This window comes from Toxorhynchites rutilus, chromosome 3 (genome assembly GCF_029784135.1).
Source record: "Toxorhynchites rutilus septentrionalis strain SRP chromosome 3, ASM2978413v1, whole genome shotgun sequence".
In the NCBI taxonomy this organism is placed as follows: domain Eukaryota; kingdom Metazoa; phylum Arthropoda; class Insecta; order Diptera; family Culicidae; genus Toxorhynchites; species Toxorhynchites rutilus.
The window spans coordinates 312,363,556-312,391,470 of NC_073746.1; the positions used below are offsets into that span (position 1 = coordinate 312,363,556).

Consider the following 27,915-nt stretch of genomic DNA (forward strand, 5'->3'; position numbering starts at 1 on the left):
AATTTTTATATTTTTCTTGAAAACTGACATATCCAAAAATCAGATCAGATCAGAGGATTTTTTCGTTTTCGAGTTATGATTTTTGAAAGTTAACCGATGGTCCAAAAAATAATGTTTTTCCTTTTATCCAAAAATTCCTTATTTCAAAAATTCATGACTTCTGAACTACTGGACCGATTCAGATAATCGACATATTAAATTGAAGCTGTTGAGCTAGTCTTTCTTTTTGTAGTGAAAAAGTAAACTTTGAAAAAAAATAACTCAAAAACGAAAAAGTACACCTCTCTGATTTTTTAATATGTTATGTAATTCTAATCCTCAGTTTTTAAGAAAAAATATAAAAAATATAGCGCCCTCTAGTCCTATGCCATGAAAACAACAAAAAACTATTATAATCTATAATTGCAAAAACAAAATTTTTTTTTGCAATCGTAATGTTGTTCCAAAAAAGATTATTTGGCTTTAATTTGATATATCGATCATCTGAATCGGCTCATTCAGTGGTTCAGAAGTTATGAATTAAAAAAAAATAATAATTTAATTTATATACAATAATTCAAAACAGTTACTTTTCGGAAAAAAGTGGAAAGACCAGTATATCGGTTTGGCATGGAATGGCTCAAGTAGTGTACTTTCTCATTCAGAGTCGATTTAAGACATACAGTTTGGACTCATGAATAGTTCAATAACTCTGTCATAGTTGAGATTTGACCATATGTGCAGAAGGGTTTTTTTACAGCAAATTTGATCTTCTATCATCTCCTGAAATATTCCGGCAAAACGCAGCTGCGTACGTATGACCGCACATACTTCGAGAGGGGTTCGTCCGATATGAGCTGTCTTTATATTGTTGTGTTCGTTTCCGCCCATAGGTTTTTAGAAAAAAAAAACTGGAAATTTTGGAACCAAACCAATTTTCTATATGCTCTGTTCGATTGAAATTCACGTGATGATGATGATTGTTCCGTTGTTGTGAAGTGAAAATTATAATGATCTTCAACATCTTTACGTCTGTTAATATAAAAATAATCTGAATCGACGTTTTCTTATCGAATATTGATTCTATGTAATAGAGTAAAACATATCCTGGAAATGGTGGGAAAAATTAAATTGTGTCTGATAACATTTTCATATTATTAAATATTTGATGTATTTGCGGACATAGCGGTTCAGTAAGGGTAAGGATCACCTGTTTTGAGTATTAAAATCAAGTAATAATTTTCATTCAAATTTTAACAATTTAAAACTGTCGTCGGGTCAGCGAACCTGATGGAGAGTAACACACAAACACGGATGTCGATACTACCTTCGTCATCGCGAATTGTAATTGTAAAGCTAAAAAGGTAATTGATTTCCAGGAGGGATGAACGCAATTTAAAAAATTTATGGTTGAAAATGTGAATTCTATGCAGTAGAATAACACTTTTTTGTAAGTGACGAAAATGAAAAGAAAACTGTGTTCGACGATGATTTTGTATCTAATTATGAGTTTTGCTGTACATATTCGAATCAGCGACATATTATGAGAATTTTCGCTTGTAGTACTTTACTACATTCTCAAATCGACGCGACGCTTGAGATTTTTATGTGAGCTATCTAAGAAGGTAATCGAACGAACTTCCTTATGATGAACCGAATTAGCGATATTTTCTATGATTTTTCACGGCTAGTAGTCTATTGTAGTCTACCCAAATCGTTTCACCGAAAGTTTTAATGAACTACCCGGGAGGTAGCTTCGTCGTCACGAAATTGAGTTGTTTAACTGGTGCCCTTTTTGCTTCTTCATTTCACATTGATTCGTTGTTGTTATAGTCATTGCTGCTAGGGTACCAAAATCTAAAAATCATTTCACTGACAAAGCAAGATATTGAGACAACTTTAGTTATCGAATATCAATGTTCCGCACGTAATGAACTTAAATTGATGATTCCGATATTCGCCTTATTTCCTACACTTATTCGCAGTTTTTCCCGATTGAAGGTTTCACTGAATAACTCACTTTGTTTGTTCAAATATGACCTTGCAGAAGGCATTCGTATGTTGTTACATGCTACGAACCATGACACAAACGAGGACGAGATAACTCTGCTTCGGTTAGCGCTTCGTGATACACGAGCATACGAACCAAAACATCATGATCGCTTTGAATACGGAAAGTTTATATTCATTCCTGCCTCTCATTCACTACATATCAAGCCGCTCCATGCATCTTGAAGAAGCAAAATCATATTCTACTTACTTTCAGGCTCGTCTTTCCTCCCCAAAGTTGTTCAGAGCGGAATCAATTATATCTCACTGCCGCCGAAAATATATTTAAGCAAACGCGAACGAAAACAACGAATAACTTCACTAGTATCATTGATAGTGTTCTGCTAGTTAAAAATCAAAAGCAAGAATCAATTTTACTCGCGTTTGTGTGTTGCAAACAAAATTGATTTGCGTTTGTCAGGCAATAGAACTACCGACAACAGTATCTCACTTACGACACAATTTACAGTCAGGTAGACCGCAGAGTATTATTAGCAACACCGGTCCAGCGAGAACAAAACCTTTCTCGTTTTAGTTCTTTCCTCATACTTCGTTCGCAAGTGCCGAATGATTACGTTAGCTGTATGTAGTCGTGCTATTTGCTAGACTGCTCATTTGTAAACTGACTCTCTGAGAATGAACAATCAAAATATTCGCAGTCTTATAAGATCAGCTGACAGTGATGGAAACAAGATATATTCCGGGAAATCCCTATTGACACCATGTCGGATGTTTATACGCGCGTTCGTGTCAATATTTCCCCGATTTATTTTAACCCCGGCTCCGTTTTGGTGTTGTTTGCAGCGCAGCAGTGACACAGATTAATTCTTTTGATGAAAACGATACCTTCGAGTATTGAAAACGTTAGAAAATTCCACCAGGGCACAATGAAAAATAACATTAGCGGCTTCAACGTTGAGATGTCGATGAGATGAATACCAAATCAAATCAAACATGAGGATGAATCAGTTGTCAAATCTTAGATAGAAAGAAGTAAATAGTGGCACTGGAGACAGTATTCACTGATGAAATTTCCTTTTCGATTTCAACATGTTCTTTCGAGATTTTTCATCTCATTTTTTCATTGCAGCATTTAAAATATTTTTTGATATTCGCTTTTTTTGTTAATTTGTGAAACTTTGATTAATGCTCTCAAGTGGATTGAAGTGAGAATGACGGTAATTTCGTTGATGGACAAATGCAAACACAAACGCATAAAAATGAAAGTTACGGATTGTTTATTCCGGATCGGATCGTGCGCATAGCATTTTGTACTTCTGGAACAATTTGCGATGAAGTGTTCCTCTAACATACTCCAAACTTTGATCTATCGGTTAAAAAATGACTAAACATATCAATATGACACCTTCACAAGGGTTTTGGGGATACACTAGGCTAATTTGAATATTTGCCTGCAAGCATTGGAACATAATGCAATATTTGCAGAATTACAGAAAACCTCTTATTGGCAATTTTTGAAATTGATACAAAAAATTTAATTTGTTAGTCCACAAAATCTTTGAAAAAAAAACAGAAGGAAATAGATTCTTTATTTCTTCTCGAAATTGTTGTCTACTCCACCTACGCACACCAAGATAGAAATAGGTTCGTAAAACATTAAATTTAAAATGATGTACATTTCATCTCCATGCGTTGATTTTTCACGAAGGTACAGCATTTCAATTTCGACTTGCCTTCTGTCACTAACAACTATATGGAGCAACAGAACAGATATAATCTGTTGAGTGCTTGAAACGTTGAAACGTAAACCGACTTGCAGTGCAGGTCGGAAGAACTTTCTTCGACGAAAAATCCCCCGGCCAGAACGGGATTCGAACTCGAACCCCCAGCATGATAATGTTTTACGCTAACCACTCGGCCACAGGACCACGGACTACGATATTCACTAGTTTATCACATCGGGTATTATTCTAGAATGCATCGAGAGTGTTTTAATAACTCTTTAGTAGAATGTTTTGGTAACCATTAAAAGAACCAGTGGTTTACGTGGATTTGTTGATGCGGTTGGAGATGATTGATTGATGATTAATTCTCGCGAGAACAATACATAAGCTGGCCATATGTAGCCTTTTTTTCTTATGTAAATAAATGCATTGCACTTATTATTTAAAACAAACGTTATCTCAACGTTTTTTTCGGTAGTTGGTACATAATCGGCTCTGACAGCCGATTATATTCTGCAACATCAGCACCATTATTCTACAATTCTCAACCACATCAATCTACATTTAGCAAAACATAAAAACAACGATGTGTGCCTATGATGCAGAAATACAAAAGCACTTTTCACCAGACGGCATGAATTACGGTGTTGGAACGATAGCTCGAGATCGAACGCTCTGGTCCAAGGTGCACGGTTCTCGAGAGGAAACATGCCTCTGGACGGATATTGCAAAATCCGTTAAACCACGAAAACTAACATTTTAAATGGTTTCTTAAAGTAAACATTTGGAGCTCATAGATCATAGAAATTCCGATTAACTATTTTCCATTCGCTGGCAATTCGGAATCGGTCCAGCGATTCAAAAGTAACAAAATAACAAAAAATGATGCCATATTTGGCAAAGTCGGCAAAAAGCCGACACGAGATATTGGAACTTCAATAAATATCGATGCCTGCTTTCGGATTCGAAGATTTTTTGTATTTACTAATCAACAAAGTTTAAAATTTATATATCAAACGACTGATGGTTTACTCATTTCTCATACGCGGACCAAAAAAAATCACGAATTGCACAAAACGAATTTTGAATTTTCACCATTGTTTTAGTGTTGTTCAATAACTTAAACAGTGGTTTCCAATCGAATATAGCTCCATTACATGCCATGTATTTTTTAATTGCTTATTTCTCTACGCCGTTCAAAGACAAACGCAGCAACCTTTTTTTTGGTAGTGAATTTCTCGAAACGTGCAGAGGAAGTGGAATGATCAGTGAAAACAACGCTCAAGCAAACTTCATTTTAATTTGAATTCCAGCACTCCATGAATTACGACGAAAAGAGTGAGAAAAGCAGCAGACGAAGAGATTCGAGAAATTGAGTTGCTTACCTACAGAAGAAAAAGCATGTGTGACCATAAAAGTGACTTGCGTGAGAAGTACGGAACCGAACTTCGGATGGCAGCCGCCCAGTGTTTTGTGAATTTTCGTTAAGTATTGTGCGTGTGTCACCATTTTTATCATGAATCCAACGTCAAAAATGGGTTGAACGATATCGGTACGTGTCGTTGTGGAGAGAGACAACAATTGTGGGCACTGTAATCCCCGAGTCTCATTCTAGAAGGTAGAATAGTCGGTCAAATTTGAACAGCCAATGAAGGACAGACCGAAGCAGAACTAAAATTAGCACAGCAATTTCGGCAAACGTAAGCTACTGATTGAAGGAAGCGGAACGTTGTGAGTCAGCAGGATGGACGACAATGAGAACTATTTGGAGGTAATTTGTAATACACGACGTCGGAATGGCGATTGTTGTGCGATTCAATCATTTCCAAAATTATTACGCTGTGGAATGAATATCAGTTCGACGGTCGAAGGCGGTGGTGACCCCAATCGAAGCGCAACATTTTCAGCTTATTCAAATGCATTCACGCATAAACCTACATTACATAGGAAGACAGTCGAAGCATAGAAAAATAACAACCGTACACAATAGCGATTAGAAAGAGTTTCACTTTTCCCTATCTCTGTTTACCTTTTTTTTCTCTTCCAATACAGTACCCCAAAATGAACTTTTCCCAGTTCTCGTCGCCGTTTGGTGGCGCACTGGCGGCGAACCAGTTTGCGGCTGCCAAGTTTCCCCCGAATCTCACCACGGCCAATGGGCAGGTATGTGTTTTGTCAATTCATAATACTTTATAGTGAAAACTATTCCAAACCACTTGAAACCAGTAATGATGAGTCATAGAATTAGATTCCGTCAGTCGTTGAGCTCCGGCTCCGGAGTCGACTAATCGATATCGTGAGAACTAAAACTGGTTAGTAGGAAACCGTTTCAGGCTACACTCACTTAAACATATGTATCATACATCGTATAGTCGCTCTCGAGCTTCGCACACGTGTGGTTGAACTGTTACAGCATCCAGCAGGCACTGTTCGAATCTTTCGGTCGGTTCAGTATCCGTCCGGGGTGCTAAACTGCTTCCATAACGCAACCTAAATACAGTACACGTTTGTTTGCGAAAATGCACGGCGGAAAAAAAAACAAATAATCGCCCGAGAAGGAGAGATGTGCAATGCTTATGTTGTTCATGTTGGGCCTTCACCTCGAACCCGCCTTCTCCTCGTGACGTGGCCCACATTTCCCATGGTTTGCGTTTTCCAGCCAAGCTACTGCTGCCGGCCTCTACACACTAACCAACCAATTCAGACCGAACGAGAAGAGATAAAAGTGAATTATTTAGCTTGCTAATTACTAAGTGTGTGCAGGCAGCGGCGCATTGACTTACACGAATGACTTCGCAATCATCATCCGTACGCTGGGGGAGATGTATTGAAACACTGTAATCTTTTCAGTCTCTAATTTTTTGCATCGTTTTTTTATTCGTTCTCTCTTGGCCATGCGCAAATTCTCCGCGCCCGAAGGTTGCGCCACCGTTTCCAGTCGACGAATGGTGCAATTGTTTCAGATGCTGTCCGCGTATCAGCGCGGGATCTTGAACGCGATGGATCTTCAATTATTGAACTTGACTCCATGAATGAGGCCATCGGTGGTCAGCTTCGTTCGCAAACGAATTGTGTTACGCGCGAAATCATAGCTATTTCAGTGCGTTTTGTTCGTTTTTAGAAACATTGCATCACTCCCTCTTGCAAGTTATACAAGGTGCGTTCCGAAATAACGAACCAAGTAAAGCCTCCTGTTGATGGCTGCCTGAGTTGAAAAGGCATGTTTAACTTGAGTTTTGACGAAAAAATTTGAAGAGTAGACTTCAAAAAAAATAAGCTTTGCTATTTTGTATTATGTATTATATTATATACACGATGAATAACTCGAAGTAATTGCGAAACAAAGTGCCGATATAAACCATCAAGTGGAAGGTCTCTCTCTCTGGAGATCTAATAAATTCAATGTATCAAGTGTGTAAATTCAAATCCACCACATAATCGACGTAGGATAACACTCCCATATACTTTTTTCCAAAATATATATTTTACTAGCTGACCCGGCAAACTTCGTAACGCCCAAAATTTGTTTTTTGTTATCAATACCTTAAAACATTCAGGTTTTCTTACTATGAGCAAGTTCATGGGTCCAATCACAGAACTGTTCATTGATTGATCTTCTAATCGACCCCGTTGAATTTTGTTTGGCAGCTCCCCCTTAGAGAGAAGGGTGGAGTGTCTAACCACTATAGTAACATTTATTGCACCCTCAAACATCCATATGCAAAATTTCCTTTCATTTGCTTGATAAACTCTCGAGTAATGCAGAAATTTGTGTTTAATTTGTATGGCAGCCCCCCCTTAGAGAAGGGGGAGTGGTCTAAAACTATCACGAAAACCTTCCCCGGCCCCAAAAACCCCTACATACCAATTTTCATGTTGATCGGTTCAGTAGTCTCCGAGTCCATAAGAATCAGACAGACAGAAATCCATTTTAATATATATATATATATATATATATATATATATATATATAGATATTCTTCTTATAAATAAAGATATGCATAGTCAATTTTTTCGAATTTTTCCAATCATCTCAAATATTTTCCAAAGTACTCTATCATTCTAATTTGGGTGACGACAACCTCACAAAATATATGGACGACGTAGATCCGATCAGCCGTTCTTCCGTGATGATGAGTTATACGTACGTGGGAAAAACTCTCTTTTATATATGAAGATTAAGGCACATATGGCGTTAGCCTGACGGGGCCGGAAGTTCTACATTTTGACAATTTTTGACTAACGACTATGTTAGTAATATGTAACCGATTACTCGCGGTTGGCTCGAGGTTAGTATTACCTAGGTAGTGCGGACTGAATCAAAACGGCTCTCAAAAAAGATCCAATGATCAGGAGTGTTATTTTTCTTATGATAATCAACACTATGAAAAAGGTATTGTTATCGAAGGCAAAAATAATCAAAATTAAAAAATGAACGAACCACATTTTTCCGTCATTTTTTTAATTGACCATTTTTAATTGATCTCTGAAAGATCATCTTATATGGCAAGGTATCAGAACCTGGCAGAATATAAACAACCTACGAATAACTCCAAGATTTTAATGTGGGAGCAAAATTCGACAACAACGAACCAAAATTCGACCGCAACGAAATCCGCTTGATTATGATCCGCTAGTCCTGGTGATGAATATAACGGTAAAGCATTCTGCGCTTCGTGTTGATGATGGACGTAATCTTCTGAGTCAACTACCGGCTTAATTTTGGAGAAGGCATTACGGTTTCTCACGAGATTTCTTTTCCGGTTGAAATGTGACGATGTATTTCTATCAAAATAAACCTGACAATGTGTATGAAAGGTTTGCTACACTTTTGGTTCTCAATAATTGAAACATCGTACTTACTCCACAGATAGGGGAACCCTTATTCGGAACTAGTTTGTCGTCTCCGCAAAAATCGACCCAGCGCGTCTGTAAATATGTTTCCGAGGGTATACGATAAAAGCTAACGCGAACATTTTCACTCGTATTCGGGCGGCCTTTCACTGAGCAACGCATTTTTAATGTCCACTTTCCCTGATATAATATTTCTCCGAACGAAATAAAAACAAACGATGTCACAGTCACGTAAATGTTTACTCCTGCGATTTGAAAATACTCGATAAAAAGTGGAACTAAGTGTTGCCACATTTCGATGAAAAGTGGTAGATTGTTTTTTATCGCAAAACATTAGACCCGTATTTTTTATTTTTTCGATAGGGTGAACATTTCTATTTGAGGGTGGTTCGAGAAATATTTGTTCACCAAAACTGACTTTTTTCAAAAATTCAAAACTTCAGAATTACTGAACCAGTTTAGATTATCGACACATTTAAATGAAGTCAATGAGCCAACTTTTTATTAAAAAATAATTAACTTGCAAAAATAATGGATTTTATTTTCGTAATTATCGATTGTATTTGTTTTTTATTGTATTGCTTTGGACTAGAGGGCGCTTTTTAATATTTTTTCTTGAAAGATGAGGATGTTTTACATAACATATCTCAATTTCTCCGTTCCGCCCAAAATTATTGTTTTGATATGAATTCTTTAGAACGAATTTCTGAACTTTTTCTCATCATAACATTGTTCTCTGGGCAGAATACAACAAATACAACAAAATGAAGACGGCTCAAAAGGATTCATCGGATTCTGCGATTAGTAACACATTTGGCCTTCCATTTTTACCATTTTTATTTATATAGATACATGGATAGAAGATATAGGAATGCGTTGTTTTGCCTGAAAATCCATTTCCACTTTCGAACAAAGATTAACTTCGCTAGTGCAAATATCGAATAGCCTAACAACGCTTATCATGATGTAATTTTCGGTCATATGGGAATTCATTTTTCCAAATTTTCCGACATTCCTTCAGAGTTTTCCGAAAATTTTCCGATTTTGCTCTCCGCTATAATGATCTACGGGAAGAGAGGCTAAATCGGGCCATCCCTTCTTCGGGGTTTCCACTTACGAACAGATTTGGCTTTCCATTTTTATTTATATAGATAGATATAGGCTAACAGTGCGAGGTTGAAGGGATGGTCATGAACTGGGATGAAACGATCTCCGTTATTGTTTGGATGTAGTCAATCTTAATATTACTCAAAGATGTTCAGTCAGGGCTTTGTGAATCAACACATTGTCGTTTACTCAAAAGAGACCCCCCTAGAAGAGCCATTTTTAAGGAAATTAGCGACGCACATGTTGTCGTCCGCACGTTTGCTAAAAAATGATTCGCTTGGCGCCGGCAGCGCTAATTCGGTTTACTTGGTTTGTCACCGGCCGTTCTTGACATTATCGGGAAATTACAATCTGTTATGTTTTAACCAATCTCATCGATAGTTCTCATAGGTTCTCGACTCTGTTCCCTCACTGTCATGAAATTTTGAAGTGTTGTGTAGTAAATGTATAGTATATATAGTGAATGAATCGTATCGTCTCTTTCGTCTGCAATGATGTCAGGGCAAAAGTACTTATGAAATCATAAAAATCGTTGACGTGTACAAGTTATTGCTACCAAACAAAACACCAATAGAATGCAAAAGATACTGGAGTACTGTCGTCGGCCACTGAGCGATATCATGCTCACGACATCACTGCGATGCGACCTATTTGGCGAACGTAACCACTGTGGTTACGCCGGACGGCAAAGTGTTAATGAATGACTCAAAAAATAGGTCTAACGTCATGTGTATTGATATAAACTAAAGATGAAAACTTTTTTTTTAAACTATGGAAAAATGTCATACGGTGAGTCAAATATCATTGATGTGATGAATAGAGCCTCTCATTTTTCATTACCCTGTGAAATATTGTTCGATCCAAAAAGTCTGCAACAAAAATAAAAAGTATTTTACAGATATGTCTGTGAATTTACAAACATACCTGTAAATCTGGCATCACTGGTGGTCTGAGAATTTATTGCAAGAAATTGCTTGAAAAAATGCATGAATTTGCTTGAAAATGAAGTGAATTGAGTCCGCACCACTTAGAGTATTACAAAGATTCTCATAATTGGGATGTTGCAGTCTCCAGTGTTCTGTATGTATGGCCGACACGGGATACTTCCTATTGGGGTGCAACCAGAGATGCCAACCTTCCTGATTTTTCAGGATTTCCCAGACTTTTTGGCCCCCCCTTTGATATCCTGACAAACACTCAATTTTCCCTGATTTTTATAAAATGGTCCTGATTTTCCCTGATTTTTTTACTTTTTGTTAAATCAGAAAAAAAATTCACATAAATATACTGGGAGTTTTGCTGGTTGTTTATGAGAACTGTCATAATAGTCTACATTAAAAAGCTTTCCGGTCCGCGCTTATATAATTCTTACTCTTTCTTCCGATTATACTCTATCTGTTCGCATTTTCGAAAGTACAGTGTCGACATTTTTTAAATTTTGAAGTTAACGTGAAAGAAATATAAGCTATAAGAATCATATGCCCGAAGGTTCTCGCAATTCAATCTCAATAAAACGAATATTAGAAACAGAATACGAACGGAAACGATGAAAGGAATATTAGCGATCAAAAATTATGTACAGTAAAATAAAAACGATACATGTTCCATTACATTTTCGCAGCAAATAACATCCAAGTATAACATATTTTTTTATTAAACTGTAATTATTATTAAAAAGTGTTTTATTTCTTGAAGAATATATATATTAAATTGTTTGTAAAGCAAGAAGTTGCAAGAATGATCCGTGAGACACGACAAATGAATTAGCAGGTCACTACATATGTTTAAAATCTCCATTCATGTGCATCAGTTGAAACATGGTTACGTAAATCGTTACGACTTGTGCGTTCCTTCTATGCGTCGATTTTTTTTAAAGTAAATCGTGGCGTATGATGAAAACGGGTCATTTGAAACAATCCGACTGACCCGGTCTTCACCTGAAAAAAAATATGAACTTTCCGGACAACCCAATATGAGCTATCATGATTTTCCCTGATTTTTTTTTTCATTCTCCCTGATTTTTCAAAAAAATAGTTGGCAACCCTGGGTGCAACTGACCATTAATCAGCGACGCCCCCCTAGTCTGTACCTCATATCAATCGTGGCGCATCTCTCTTGACTCGAGGAATACAGGGTAGAATGGTCACTCGGCGGTACAATCTTCAGCTTGTGTAGATTTGTCATGAGCGGTACAACCTTTGGCTCTTGTTGAATGATCAGTGGTCTGCACAACTTTCAACCTGTGTATCTGTAAAGAGTATGTGTATGTATTGCCGCGACTAAGTAAAAGTTTATCGATCGAATAGGAGGGATATGATACCGGGATACAACGGAGAAACATCATTAAACGTTGACATCGGCGTTTCTGAGGAACAGGTATAGATGAAGCAGAAGATCAGGATCACGGCTACCTAGTGTGCCTTCTAAAGCGCCCACCTTAGCTAGCGAGTCCGCTTTCTTCCTCGGAATCGAGCAATGAGAGGGAACCCATGCTAAGGTAATTTTGAATAATTTTTCGACCAAAACACTCAAGATGTCTTATTCTTGTTAGGAAAAAAAATGAGCGTTTATCAATTTTCATTGAGCGGATTGCCTCTATTGAGCTGAGACTGTCTGAAAAAATAAAATAATGGTCGATGGGCAATGTTTCAATGATCCCTAGTGCGTAGTATATCGCACCCAGTTCAGCGACATACTTTGAGTTTGAAAGAGGCACTGGAATTTTCATTGAAGATGTCGAAGCCTGTGGACCCGTTTATGAATGAACCGTCAGTAAAGAACATTTTATCAGATCTATTTGTTGCATGTTGTCCCATATTAGTTGCATGTTGAATTTGAATATCCTTGAGAACGATACATCGCAGCCGCTCTTAGCCTTGAAAAAGACCAATCAGGAAAACTAAAACTAACACTAGGCCTTGAGAAAGGTCGTTTGGAAATCTTCGAGGATCGTCGCCCCCCGGTTGCTAGCCTGATGACTAATTCATGAATGATCGTCAGTTTTATTTTCACTTTGTTAATTGTTTTAGAGGCTTTGGTGCGTTCGTCTCTATTTAATGATCTCAGATCTTCTTTTAGTCTCTGAAATATCGTCGATGATCATTTCGTTTGGCAACATCGTTCTGTAGTCCGTATCTGAGAATCATTTTATGGTTTGCACCAATGAGATACATATGAGGTGGAGCAATAGGCAGAGTATATTTGAATTGGGTAACAAAATACGGTGTTGTCATTAGTTGCATTCAATATGGAATGTGTATGGAAGAGACGAAACAATATTTAAATAACTCATAATTTAATGATGTCATGAGAAAAAAGGCTCATGAAATCTTGTAACTGATTGTTTTTCAATAGATGATAATTGTATTGTAACTTACTTCCATCATTTAAGGAGCAAAAAAGCCCAGAGAGCAGTATTATTCTCAGTCCTCGGAAATAGCAGAATTTTCAAAATATCATCACATCACCGCGAAAATAACGAAAATTTGTTAATTTCTATGATGGTGAGAGAGTGAAAATGGCGAACAAAAATATCACTTTTATTCATCTTTTCCAACATCATTTCACGAATATCCACTGAACACTGTCACATTATATGCATATTCAGTGGGAACTCCACGAAAAGATCTGTTTTTAATTGATAAAAAACTTGCGTTTTCATATGGATGTGGAAGGCAATTGAACATAAACACAAATATCAACGTCACAATGTGGAAAGTAGCTATGGCAGCGCATGCTATCACGCACACTATGTTCGCAAATTCTGCAATCTGCTCCACCTAATATCGGATTTGCAAAAATGCATGGGATATGGGTAGCTCTCATTTCAACGCTATTTTAACAGATCTCTATTCACCCAGCCGAGTTTGTCGTCTCGTCGTAGCACAAGATATATATACACTCGATATAAAAAAAATAGAGGAACAGAGTGTGAAGTCTGAAATTTTAAGTGATTTTTGACATGCTATAATTTCGTGAAAAATCAACGCACATCGATGGGATGTACATAATTTTGAAGTTACAACTTTCAAGTATTAGAATATCTTACATATTTTTATCTTGGTGTGTGTAGGTGTAGTGGGCAATAATATCGGGAAGAAATGAAAAATCAATTTTTCTCTGTTTTTTCAAAGATTGTTTGGACTAACACAATTTTTTGCTAACCAACTCAATAGCAAATCCAATTAACCTTATTAACCAGGTTTCATTTGGTACCTAGAACGATCCTTTTGGACCTTCCCATTCCTTCCAGATATTTCAGTTTGAATGAAAAATTACCCGTTCGTCTTTGATGATGAATTATTCAATAAACAACCCTCGCACCGCAAATCGAAAGGCTGCTTCGAAAAAATCCAATAAATTCTGCACAAGGGTAATTTGTTACTTTGACAAAAAAATTAAATTTTTTCCATCGATTCCAAAAAAAATGCCGAAACACTGAAAACAGGATTTTTATAGTGTTTTACATAATCCACTGTAATTCTGTAAATTTCGTAAAACATTCTAATGTTTGCAGGCAAATTTTTGGCCTAGTGTATTCCCTAAAAATCTGTGAACGTCTGTTCAGCCGTTTTTTCTAGCCGATTTTTCAAAGTTTGGAGTAAATTAGATGAGCATTTAATCACAAATCGTACCAGCAGTACAAAATCCTATGCGACTCTCAAATCCAACGATTCGTAACTTTCGTTTTTATGGGTTTTAGGTACGAGAAAGGCACGGAGTGATGATGCTATTGGTCTACTTTAATTATTAAACGTTTTAATTTTTCTGGGATATTTGTTCTTAGTTGTTCTCTGCTGTTATGCAATTACCCTTGTACAATTTTTTCTAGAGAGTTCACTCAAATACCTTCTATTTGTGAAAAGATCGAACGTCAGCGGTTTGAAAAATTACAAAATTCTCAAAAATGGGTTCATTGACAAAACATATGATTTTTCAGACCTTCCCCATTCTGAGCTATAAATCCAAAAAGCGAAATAAAAAGTGTCTAAGTTTTCGAAAAAAAAACAAATATATGATATTTGGATAAAAACTACGGAACTACGGAATCATTTTATTAAATTAATATGTTCATCTCTTCCGATAGCATCTTGGGAAGAATCAAAATTTTAAAAATAACTTAATAATAAGTAGTCATTTTTGGTGCCCTTGATGCGTGGTTAGACGCGTAGTCTTTGGAAAACTAAGTTAGAACATAGAAGTAATGATGATGATGTGCTAGATTAAAGAAGTTCAAAGTAAGTGTTGTAAGCCTTAAATTTGAAAAAAAATGACCTCTGGAATGATGACTGGAATAGAACTCACTAATGTCATATTCTATGTTTTCTGTTTCCGTCACAACGTGCACTGAGCGCCACCGATACACACATCACCAAAAATAACCAAATAGCAAACGCATAATTTATTGTGCTGCTTTTTTATTTTAAAGAGTCCTGAAGGCTTGTACTGGTTAGCGCGAACGATTGGCACAGCGCACAGTGGGGAATCGCTGGCCATCAGTCAGCTATTTCATAATATTATTCCTTTCTTGCTATAATATTCAAGTGCTTAAATCCCACATTTGAGTGCAATATCATCAAATCTGATTTTTTATAACTTTTCATAGCTTGGCATATTGACGTGTTTTGACAATTTTTGGAAGAAAGGACATTATTTTGAAACGCTCTGCAGCATCAATGACAGTTTGGATTTTTTTTTGCGTCAAAGGAAAAGTTGTTCGAAAATCTATACTGACCCAAAAAAAAATCATGAAAAACCGTGATTTTGGTAGAAAACCAGCTTAAGCAGGTATTCTAGTGTAGAGACACGAATTTCGAACGTTTTTTTGATCTCCGTAAAAATAAAACAAAGAATATTTTTAGTAATTATTATACCATTATTCGTTTATCTATCTTTTAGCAATACAACAAATACTGAGTGGGAAAAAAATTTCATTATTAGAATAGTTACAAGCTGGCAAGTAAGGTTCTAAAAAAAAGTTGTGCCATGGCGTACACGATTTCAGCCGTTCTGGCTGAATCAATAAAGATGTGTTATCGCATGAACCTCGGACGGGTCAAAAACATGTTTTTTGACAAAATGGCGGCCGTTTAAAAAAAAATGCGCTTCAAAACAGTTTTTCTTACGTTTCACGATTTTTAAAAAAATAGTAAAATTAAGAAAATATATTTTTTATTGGTTCATGCGATAGAAATATGCATGCAGATTGTATTCATATACATTCGACAAGAATCGGTTCAGTAGAACTTGAGATATCATGCACGCCAGTTTGAAAAAACTAGTTTCTCGAAAAACGCGTTTGAAAGTTCATTGTTATGGCCGTACCAGGTTAGATACCGAATCACTAAAGTAGCTTTAGCTCGGTAAATAATATGATTTTAGAGAAGTTCTTTCTAGGGTATATTCTTGAATGCCTAAGCTTCAGAAATATGATGAAAAAAAAAAATTTCAAATTTCTAGACTAGAACTGTCTTTAAAAGTTTTGTTGCCGCAGTTTGCCGCGGTTGTGACTAAATTCAAAATTTAGGTAAAAATATAAGCTTTCAATTGAATACTGTCCGACTTACTAATGCGCAAAACTGAAGATGCGAATTGTAGTTTTAGTGAGAAAAGCGGTAGCAAGTTTTTTGCACTTTATTTTTTTTAATATTTAAATTTTATCTAGGATCCAATTAAATCAAAATCGTAATAATCCATTGATGAAAATTTTCGTATCACAGTAATCAGTAGAGGATGAAATATAAATTTGGGCTAAACATCACAAGTTGAACATTAAAAAGCTTAAAAGCTTAAAAGCGTGTGATTGAAAAAGGAATAAAAGTAGGGTAGAGTAAAAAATATTTATGAAATTGAAATCATATCAAACCAATTAATCACTCAGAACATATTAGAAACAATATATATTATAAATATTCAGTCCTTTTGATATTGTTGAACAAGATTTTCTATCACACTTATACTTCGTACTTCCTTGCAAACAGAAGTAAAGCACTCAGTTCGTTGCATGAGAAAAAACAAAGAACATTCGTGGCAATACCACATCTCTTCAATCATATATAGTCAATCGTCTTCTCACCTCCTCAGATCCAATAGTGAACATATATTTTGGAAGGAAAAGAAGGTAATTGTAAAAAACTTTTAGATGAAGTAATATTTCTATTGAAAGAAATAATTGTTGAATCAGGAAACGATTATTACGAATCTGATGACAGTTATGAAGAAAAAAAAGAAGAAGAAGAAGAAGAGGAAGAAGAAGATTATTGTTTTGCAGAATTCGTTTTATTTGAGGGGTCGTCCATAAATTGCGTGATCTTTTTCAACGCCCAGTGAGTTTGATTGGGCTCAAAGATAAAATCACATAGAAAGTGTGTAAAAAATACTAAAAAATAAAATAAATTATGTACATACCAAGTTTTTATCGCATTTAACGACACTTTTTGATTGGCCAGTCTTTGTATGGAGTCGCCCCACTGTGCAGCGACGAGATAGCAAAAAGTCAAATTGTCAATTAACTCAGCCCTCACATATGCTGATGACTGCTCGCTGTCTAGGGCGAAACTGGAATGGAAATCATAAAATCACTTACACTCTCGTTGCTGGGCAGACATTCCTTGTGTTTTCTCTCCGAGTGTTTGTATACTTCATTCTTTAAATTACAAAAAAATATATTAGATCTTATAAAAAAAAAGTATTTTTCTTCTTGGTAAAATTGATAGTATGCTGAATTAGTTTCACACTAGGGCTATAAGGTAATGCTTTCGATTACTTGCTATATGGGTACCCGGCAGTGATAAGCGCTAAACAAAACAGCCAAAAGAAAAAAACTGTTCCCTGGTTTTTGTCGCTTTTCTTGGAGACTAGAAATTTATTACTCATCCCACCACACCCGACACAGTTTCTCCGAACCAGCGCAAGCCACAAAAACGATCTTTGATGATGGATTTCCTGAACAGAAAGGGAATCTAGCCCGAAGCCGCCATATTGGTAAGCACCTCGCTAAACACCAGGCCACTCTGTTCTTGGTATACATACGGTAAAAAAGCTTTCATTTTCAGCAATAACCAAACGTATATAAAATCAATTATATTTGACAGACTTAAGCTGAAAATTTACTTCATTATGAATTACTTATTTGAGGAAAAATTTAATTTTAATTTTTGAATTTATTAACTTGCAAATCGTTTCCTAGGCTCCTAAAGAGGAAAATTCGATTCCCGAAAAAAATCGCCCCGGAAAACAACTGCAGCATAAACAGTCACTCAGAAAAAAATTATGTTCTTTGGAAAAAATATGCCATAGTATCAAAAGGTCACCTATGCTGCCCAAATAGGCATGGTTGATGTAAGTGCCAACTGTGTTTTTCAATTGAATTAATATAACAAAAATCATTATAGCCACGTTTTACCGTTAGAGGAACTGGTACAAATTCGGTACCCCGTGGGTAATTTGGTACCCACCCAGATCTCCGGCGGTAATGAGCGCACTCTGGTGGTGAATAAAAAAAGTGTTCTAGTATTGTCAGATTCCCAAAGAAAACTCAAAATATCTGTGTTTTTTAAAAAATATTTTTTAAATACAAACAGACTATTCTATATAAATTGTTCACAGTCATAATTATTCAGCCAAAAACAGGTAAAAAGCGTTTTCCATCACTGAGTGGTGTTGGTGTTGATCTGAATTGGCGAACCCTTTATCAAACTGTCTATGTCCCTATGTTTTTGCTACATGTCCTAGCACATTTTTAAAACAGAAATGATCACTCCCAAGGTATCAAGGTACCAACCTAGTACTTAAAAAAAACGACACAAGTAATACCGCATTAAAACGAGGAAGTTCCTCAAGGAAACTGAATGCCCTTTAATCCTTTGAGGCACAGTATTTAGATTTTTAAAAACTATTTTAGTATTTTAGAAAATAAAAATATCCATGTTGCACAGAAATTTTATATCATTAAAAATTGGAAAAAAATTGTGTGTTGTCATATGATAATGAACCTTGCAAAGGCAATCTCATACATTTCTGATATTTGACAATGGTGTTGCCAAATATATTAAACTAGCTGACCCGGCAAACGTTGTTCTGCCATATAAATTACTTCTAGTGAGTATTTTGACTGTTGAATAAAAAATAACTAATGTATTGCAATACATGTACATACATGTATTGCAATACATGTGTGTTCAAATGTTTCAACGATCTATAAAATTAATTGATTATGATTGATGAAGGATAGATTCCACGTGGATATCGAGTAGATACGTGAAGATTTGACCGTGTATTGCATTGGACCGTGGGAACTTCCCGAACCTGAGTGTGATGTGGAGATGGAGATGAGATCTATGATGTACAGAGAAATGGACCGAATCGATCGGATCTCAGGATTCGTCTTTTGCATTCAGAAATCTGATCATTCGTGCTATGAAATGTAGCAACCTTGCCTCGGCGCAAAATAAACTTCAAAATAAGTAATCCGTATTCGTGGAGCAATTTATTCTGTATCAGATTAGCAGACACGAAAATAATTTTAAATTGCTTAAATTTGAATGAAAATCATTACTCGATGTTGTTTAAATATTTAGAAAACAGTCCGAACTTAACGATTCTTCTATAAATCTTGTATACATCTAGCAACATGTTGGACGAAATACGTGTAATTTTGTAATAGAGCCCATTAAAGACTGCATTTTTTTTTGTTTGAACACACGTGCTGTCGTTTGAACAAAGGCTGTGTAGGTGTTACTCATGATAGCGTCTCGCTATCATTCCTCGAACGCCTTTGTTGATTGTCTCATAGGAATCACAGTCGTTCGCTCTCTTTGCAAATATGTTGACCATGGATTATTGACACAGCTCAAGACATCCTAGAATGACGTTGTCCTGACTGCGCCAATTCATCAAACGACACACATAAGAATCCATCGAGGGCACTCTCCTCCAACCACATAATATTAAAATATTAATTCAAAATGAGTAATGATGTTCCTAATGATTAAAGTAACTGTGGCGCATTGGATCTACACACGTGCTCTTCAATCGGTTTTTATCAGGATTGACGACAATAGCGTGACTGTTATTTTGCATTCCGAGCATGGGTGTGATTAGAATAATTTCAATAATTCATTGTGCTCATCCAAAAAGGCTTCCAGCTCGCCGGTGATATTCCTAGTTTTAGTCGAATTGAGGTTACTTGCGTATGTGTAGGGTGAAATTCGATGAAGAGGACGAAGTGCCATCTGGCATTAAACAACGTAAATAAATTCGTTCTGTTTAAAAAACGAACGACGAATCAATTATTTGGTATCGTTTATATAAAAATACATATATCGCGATAAAAAAGAGGAGATGAGGGTGAAAATTGGTTATATATGGTTATAAGTTTTTTTTTCAAGCCAAATTTATGCAAAAAAAATACGAAAATAAAGTTATTCAGATTTTATTTGCATGGGACCACCCTAACCGGTATCAAATATAAAGTAATAGGTATTCTAGCGGTATCATATATAGTTTACGACCTATTCTCATACCTACCAAGTCTTTTGAGTTTAATATCATTAAAATCAGTCAAGCCCTTTCGGAGGAGTTTGACCACGAACATCGTGACACGAGAATTTTATATATGAGGGGCTTAGAATGCAAGGGGTGTAAGTGACTTGATCGATTTCTCTTCATCAACTCTCGTGAATAACTCAGCGCACAAAAACGTTCCAATTTGGTTCTGCTATAGAAACCGAAAGTTGAGGTTCTGATCTATCGTCCAAATTGTCAAATAAGCAGGGAATGTGTTTGCAGTTAAGTTATGATCATAAGAGAAAGTCGATGGAGAGAAATCGATCAAGTCACTTACACCTCTTGCATTCTAAGCCCCTCATATAAGATATGCATAGTAATTTTTTTCGATTTTTTCTAATCCCTTCAAATATTTTCCAAAGTAATCTATCAATGTAATTTGGGTGAAGATAAAGTTCAGAAAAATATTTTTTCGACAACGCAGCTATTCTAATACTTCTAGGTGGGACAAAAAATGTCCCACCATGCGCTATTACGCATCAAAAAAGTGGGACATTTTTAATATCACCGTGCCGAAGGGTTAAGAGGAGAACATGTATTCTTCATCAAATCTGATCAACACATAATTTTAAGATCAAATTACCACCTAATAAAAAGAGACAAGAGGCAACGCTACCAGTATCCAGAACCGCAAATTAAATCAGATCATCCTTACCTCATCGTGAAACCGCTGGGGTAGTGACACGCGCCTCGGATGGGTCTGATAGAAATTCCAAAGCCACGAGTGCCGTAAAGCTAACCATACATAAGCTATCAAAGCCAGAAGTCCTCTCTCCATATATTTTTTTTTGTTTTTTCGCCTCTTCCCTTTTAGCAATACGATCACGATCGTTGCTCTCTATGTATATCTATGCATAGTTATTCGCTTCAAATCGTGTGTGGGATATAGATAACATAGCATGGTAAAGCAATACGTATCTATCAAGACGAATTAGACGCTCTCAGAGAGCTACTAAAACTTTCACTTTTACTTGAAACCATTTAATCTCTATCGCCGTGGAAGACTAACGAAAGGAAACATGTTACCAGTGGCGTCACATGCCGTTTTCTTACCTCTTTAAAGAAATGTGACATTTTGCGAGCTTAATTGAGTACTCGAGCATGCCGAAGCTTTTCGAAACAATTGTTTTTTATTTGAATTTCACACAATGTTTCGCCCTTCCTAAGACACAAATATCCAATTACTGGTTAATGCAGAAATAAAATTGTACCGATTCTCCCTTTCAGGTCCTTGGTTTGGTGTCCGGTGGTGACGGTATGCAGTTCCTACGACCATTGGATGGCAACGCGATGGCGGCTGCGACAGCTTTTCAACATCAACAACAAGCGGCAGCGGCTGCAGCCGCGGCAAATATGCAACAAACCACCCCTGCCTATATCACGCTACCCATCACGATGCCCGGCGCTAAGCCAGGTGATGCTCAGCAAACGGTCCAAATACAGGTTTTGAATCCAAATCCGATTCCACCACCTACCCAGCAGGCGCCCAAATTTCAGATGGGACAAATGCAAATACCAATCCAAGGCTTCCAGCAAGGAACCACCGTCTTAACAGTTGCCTATGGACCGCAGGACGAGGAAATGATGCACAATCATGGCCTGCCAGAGGGAATGACAATAGTGGCCGCGTTACAACCGCAAGATCTGCAGCTTATAGCACAAGCACAAAATGCCTCGCTTCTCCAGCATCAGCAACAACAGCAACACCAACAGCAGCAGCAGCAACAAATGCAGAACAATGAATCGATGCAACATTCGATAAAGATCGAAAACGATCAGTCTCCACCTATGAAACAAATCAAGCAGGAAGCAGTCTGGGGCAGTATACCAAATTTGACGGCAGCTCCTGCGCTGGGAGCAGACATCGCTGAGTTTCTCCAACAGCGTCAAGGTCTTCATCTGCAGCCGTTCCTTAAGTTTAACCACAACAACAACAACAATAACAATGAACCCAATGTACCTTTAGCACACGGGGATCACCTCATTGGTGGTTCCATACCCAATACCCCAGGGACCACTTTTATCAAGCGTGAAATCATCGAAGAAAATTCCAATGATAATACGACGCAGTACGGAGCTGACAGCAGTCAGGCGGATAGCAGCTTTAAAGACACTAGCAGTATTTCTGGTGACACCTGCAGCAGTACCTTGAACGAGTCCTCTTCAACCCCTACGACGACGGCGGCAGCGGCCACCTCGACCACAACACCCGTCGAGGATGGGGCGTCGAACGCGTCCAAGGCCCGCAAAAAGCGAAAGTACAAATCCAAACCACCCAAGCCAAAAAGGCAAAAACCGGGACAAGTGCATATCACCACCGCGCTCGACGGCACGGTCCTGTTCTGCTGTCCCGAGTGCCATCTGGCGTACCCGGAGAAAGAGTGCCTTGAGCAGCACCTGGTGGTGCATAAAATCGAGCGGAGGTTCATCTGTGACATCTGCGGGGCGGGACTGAAGCGGAAGGAACACCTCGAGCGGCACAAGCTGGGGCACAATCCGGAGCGGCCATACATCTGCAGCGTGTGCATGAAGGGCTTCAAGCGGAAGGAGCATTTGAATCTGCATTTTGTCATCCACAGCGGGGTGAAAACGGAGGTAAGTCATGACCTTTTACTGGGTCTCGAATCCCCAGATTATTCGAGTCTCCCCTTGCTATAAAAATGTCAATAAACAAATTTACTTTAAGAAAAAATATTAACTTTTAGAAAAAAAAAATGTTTTTGCATTTGTTATTCCCGGTATAATTCTATAAAAACTAGATTGAACCTCCTTAAAAATCTGAAAGTTTTGAAACTTTGAAATATTCCTGGGGATGTAAATAGCACAAGTCTTCATGAACATGGGGCGAGCTCTAGCGGTAATTAGCGATAGCAGAGCACACACTTCCAAGTTTTTTTATCTAGTATATCGGGTATCGTTGGTTAAAGGTACAAATTGGTCGTATATAGGCTCGTATATCGTACAAATTGGTCGTATATAGGCTTTACTTGCGTAAGCGATCGGTAATTCGATTCCATCGCAATCTTGGGCCAATACTGCGCCACAGGCAGTCTTTGATGCATCGGTTATTAGTGTGAATTCTTTTTTAAAATCGGGAAATTGTAAAATTGTGGGAGAAATCAGTGCTGATTTTAAAGAATTGAATGCTTGCTGACATTCAGAGCTCCAATCGAAGACTGCATTTTTTCGAAGGAGTTTGTTTAAGGGATGCGCAATTTGGGCAAAATTTTTAATAAATCTTCTATAATAGTTGCAAAAAGCAACGAATCGACGGACTTCATCCGATGTGTTTGGTGTAGGGTAATTTAATATGACTGAAAATTTTGATTTATCTGGTTGGATGCCAGATGCGGATATATTATGACCTAGGTATGTGACATCTGGTCTAAAGAATGAGCATTTTGCGGGGTTAAGTTTCAAATTATATTTTTGGAGTTGTTTAAAAACTTTTTCCAAATTACTTAAATGATGATTTATGGAACATCCGACTACTATAATGTCGTCAATGTAAAGGAAAGCACACTCTGGTGGTAAGCCGCTGAGTGCAATTGTCATCATTCTTTGGAAGCTGTTTGGGGAAATATTTAATCCGAAAGGTAGTCTATTGAATTCGAAATGACCGTTTGAAGTAGAGAATGCTGTTAGTTTTTTGGAATTTTCGTCAAGTTCTATTTGGTGGAAACCTGACATTAGGTCTAGAGTAGTAAAGTATTTGGCTCTTCCTAAATGATCGAGTATTTCATCTATTCTTGGAAGGGGAAATTTATCTGGTGTAATTTTTTTGTTGAGCTGGCGAAAGTCTACCACTAATCGCCACTTTTTATCTTGTGTATTAGATTTTTTTGGCACTAAAAGTATAGGGGAATTATATGGAGAGGTTGATGGTTGGATGATTCTATTTTCTAACATATTTGATATTTGTTTATTTATTTCTGTTATTTGGGCCTCTGGAGTTCGATAATTTTTTATGTAGACGGGGTTTTTGTCGTTGAGTTGAATGTTTTGTTTATAAAAGTTGTTGGTAGTTAAGAAGTCATCTTTTAAAGCGAATATTTCGTTATAGTTTCTGCAGAGATTTATCAGTTTGTGTTGGGCTTCACGGGGAGTGTTAGTTAGATTTAATTCTTCAGTTAATTTTGGTATACGATTAGGGTTGTTAGTTGTGTTGTGGTTGATTGTAAAATGTGTTAACGGTTGGGTTAGTGGCTTGAAATTTTTGGGTAGAAGTATTTCAGACGTATTGGTATTAATGATTTTAACGAATTGTGTTTTAGAGTTAACTATGGAATTTGCGCAAAATACTCCAGGTTTGATTTCTTGAGAAATTATGACAGTGTCTTCTTTTATATGTGGAATTTTTATTTCTTTGATAATCTGGCATCTGGGGGGGATGACTAGATGATCGTCCCATGTGTCATGGATCGGTACTTCTAGATTAGTCTCATTGAAGAAAAAGGATAGTAACCATGTCTTCAAACACAGATTACATTCATATTTTGTTAAAAAGTCTTTTCCTAGAATGCCGTCAGCTGTAATTGGGAATTGTTTATTCACCAAATGGAATTGGTGTGGAATTTTATTATTTTCTATAAGTAGACTAGTGTTGGTACTACCTATTGTTTCAAGTTTGCCTTCGGTCACGCCGTTTATTATGCATGTATTATTTTTGTTAATTTTCTGGGTACGTTTGATCAAATTTTCCTTTAGAATTGATATATCTGCCCCTGTATCAAGAATAAGAACGCATGGTTGTTCGCACATGCTTAATTTAACTATAATAAACATTGAACAAGTAATATTTAGGTTGAAAATATTTGATGTTGATTTCGGTTTTCCTCCTGTTCTTCGTCCGACAACGCGCGGAGGTTCGCAGCCGGGTTTTCGGAGTTTTCCGCAATTCTAATGAAATGTTGCGGTCTGTTGTAATAGTTTTGGCTGCCATTGCCCCTAAAGTTTCTGTTTTGGTTAGGGAAATTCTGTTGATGATATTGGCGATTTTGGTTAAAATTTTGGTTTTGGTGAGGTTGATTATTGAATCTACCACCTCTTCCTCTATAGTTATTAAAATTTCTACCACGATTGTTCTGGTTGAAACGGTTAGGATGCGGGTAGGGCGGTTGTCGCTGCCCGCGATTGTAAATAAGCACATTTGCTGATTTGGTTGTCAGCGATTTATATTTATTGACCTTCTCCACTGCGTCAGCTATGCTGGTGAAGGCTCCCGCACGTAATATAGTTTTTAATTCAGGGTTATCAATGCCTTCGATGAGGGCATCGATTCCTGCTTGGCAAGCGAGTTTTGCTGCTCGTTGCGGTGGTGTCTCTTCCTTGATGTGTAAGTCGATGAGTTGTTCGGTCAGCTCTTCAACTTCCTTACATAATTCGTCTGCTGACTGTTTTTTTATAGACTTCAACTTCGCTAATATGCTGTCGGCGCTAGTCTTTGATATACATGTAGTTTTTAAATTTGTTAGCAGTGAAGGTATATCCACGCTATTATTAATTGCTCTTCGGGCCTTTTTGTCGAGTCTGGTCAGTAGGAATTGATATACCAACGCTTTGTTTGCGCTGGGGGAGATCTCATTTAGTAGTGTGGCTGCACTGATGAACATATCGAGTCCATCAGGTGAGCCGTCGTAGATTGGCACCATTGCGGCTGCCTCTTTGTAATCGAATTTGGACATTTTCGGTTTTTGTATTCCAACAACGAACAATATCGCAAGAGCTACTTCTTTGAAAGATTTTTGTTTAATGATAATGTTTATTTTATTTCTAATATCTTGATATATTAGATTAGCATTTTCGGCAAGCAATAACAATTCTTCAGCCTCTTTATTGTGTACGAGAGGGTCTACTATTGTTTTAATATCTTCAGCTAATTTTTCAGCTTCTGCGAGCTTGGTTCTCAATGTAGCTTTTCTTAACTTTTTAGTTTGCTCGGATCGCAGTGATTTTGCAATTACTTGTAATTTCTGTATTTTGTTTTCTATTAAACTTGCCATTAAATTAAAGGCGAAATTTTTTTATTTCTGTTTTTGTTGATGTCTACAACAAGTAGTCTTACAGCTTAGCACATATTTTACATGAACATTTTGTGTTTTTTTTTTTTTTCATTAACAATTTTTACTTCAAAAATTTTTTTTTTCATATTTTACATCTTATAATTGACTTACCATCTCTGTCGGCGGTATCCTACTACAGTATCAGTAAGGCTGAGCTTTGTGGAAGGTGTCACATAGATGGTTGCTCCATGGATGTCTTCAATTTTGATATTGAAACCTCTTTTCGGCTGCTTCGGGTGTTGCTTCCTATATTGCCGCCATCCGATTTTTTCCACCAATGCGATGTGTTCCGCTTGGGCCTCCGCCTGGGCCAAGATGTCCTTGATGTTCTCGTTCCACATGTTTAGTTTTTCCAATGGTCACTAGTTCGTGTAATGAGTTTCTATTGGTTCGTTCACATGGGTGGTTAGCACAGTTCCGTTTATTAGTTCACTTTGGTCTAGTTGGCACGTCTTCGTTGATTAGTTCACTTTGTTCAAATTTTGAAGAAAAAAAAAATAGTTCACTTCTGCCCTTTATACCTGGTTGAGTTGTGCCGCTCTCACTGCTCGGGAGGCTACTCTCTCCGAGTGATTCTTATAAAACGTGTGCATTAACCGCACAACACCGTAACCTAACGCAGCACCAGCAAGGATGCATAAAGCAATCGTTTGCGGTGAACTCGACACTGGGGCGCTCGACACTATCTCGTCTGCCGAAAAAAAGCCCATTTTTGAACGTTCACTGTTTCGTCAAAACAAAAAAAAAAAAATTGTTTGGTTTCACTCATAGCCGAAGATTCAGGCTAAAGTCTCGGTCGCCATGTGGAAGTTCAACCCGATGTAGTATACAATTTCTATCCCTTTGGGGCACTTGTGATATATTTTCGGAATGAAAGAACTCAGGCACATTCCACTAATATAAATATCACTATATTCTTAGTTCCGTCCTCGCGTGCATTCGACACTTGTTAACTTGATTGGTTGGAAATGTAAAAGACCTGTTGCTTGCATTCGACATGTACTTTTTATAATGCTTAAACTAAAACTCTACACAAGGTAGCTTCTATTCTAGAGGAGGAGGAGCCAGCAAGGAAATATGTGAGCGCGTTCGATTGGTTCGAACGGGTCAATACGGAGAACAAAAGGGTAGTGGTTGTTTCTGTGTGTTGTCATTTCACACTTGGTTGAAGTGGGTTAGTTCTGCATAATGTTACGCTGCAAGGGTGAGTGGTTGTTATTTAATATTATCGTATGCAGCTGTGAGCTTGTGACATAAAAATGCATTTGGCCTACAAACATGTATGACGATAATTTATGGCGTGGGAATGAATTTGTGGGAATAGGATCGTTGGGATTTTATGACAAGTGGGAAAGGATAATGGTAATAGGTTATCCCGCTACACATGACCGAAGCTCATTAAATTTGAAACAAAAAAGAATACGTACATTTTTGTTGTATTCGTAATGGTATCCGAGACGTGCCGTTTACGTGACAATGTTTGCACCATTGAGCATTGTCAAAACATTAAAAATTCTCAAAAATTCCGGTTTCGATTTTTTTTATTTATTCAAAAGGGAAATCTTTCTGAAGGTCTTTAGCTATGTTAAGCACCGATCGAGTTTCCACTTGCG

At 37.2% G+C, this 27,915-nt stretch overlaps 1 protein-coding gene across 5 annotated transcripts in view; it reads left to right on the top strand.

Moving 5' to 3' along the window:
• LOC129776967 (transcription factor mef2A-like) overlaps positions 1-27,915 on the top strand; it is a 62,962-nt gene that overhangs the window by 29,312 nt on the left and 5,735 nt on the right. For 3 of the 5 annotated variants that reach the window (XM_055782954.1, XM_055782956.1, XM_055782955.1), the window contains exons 2-4: positions 5,027-5,484; positions 5,766-5,876; positions 21,468-22,835. In XM_055782954.1, the coding sequence (XP_055638929.1) occupies positions 5,458-5,484; positions 5,766-5,876; positions 21,468-22,835 (1,506 nt within the window). In that variant the 5' untranslated portion in view covers positions 5,027-5,457. The remainder of the gene's footprint in view (positions 1-5,026; positions 5,485-5,765; positions 5,877-21,467; positions 22,836-27,915) is intronic. The other 2 variants (XM_055782957.1, XM_055782958.1) reach the window with 2 other exon arrangements.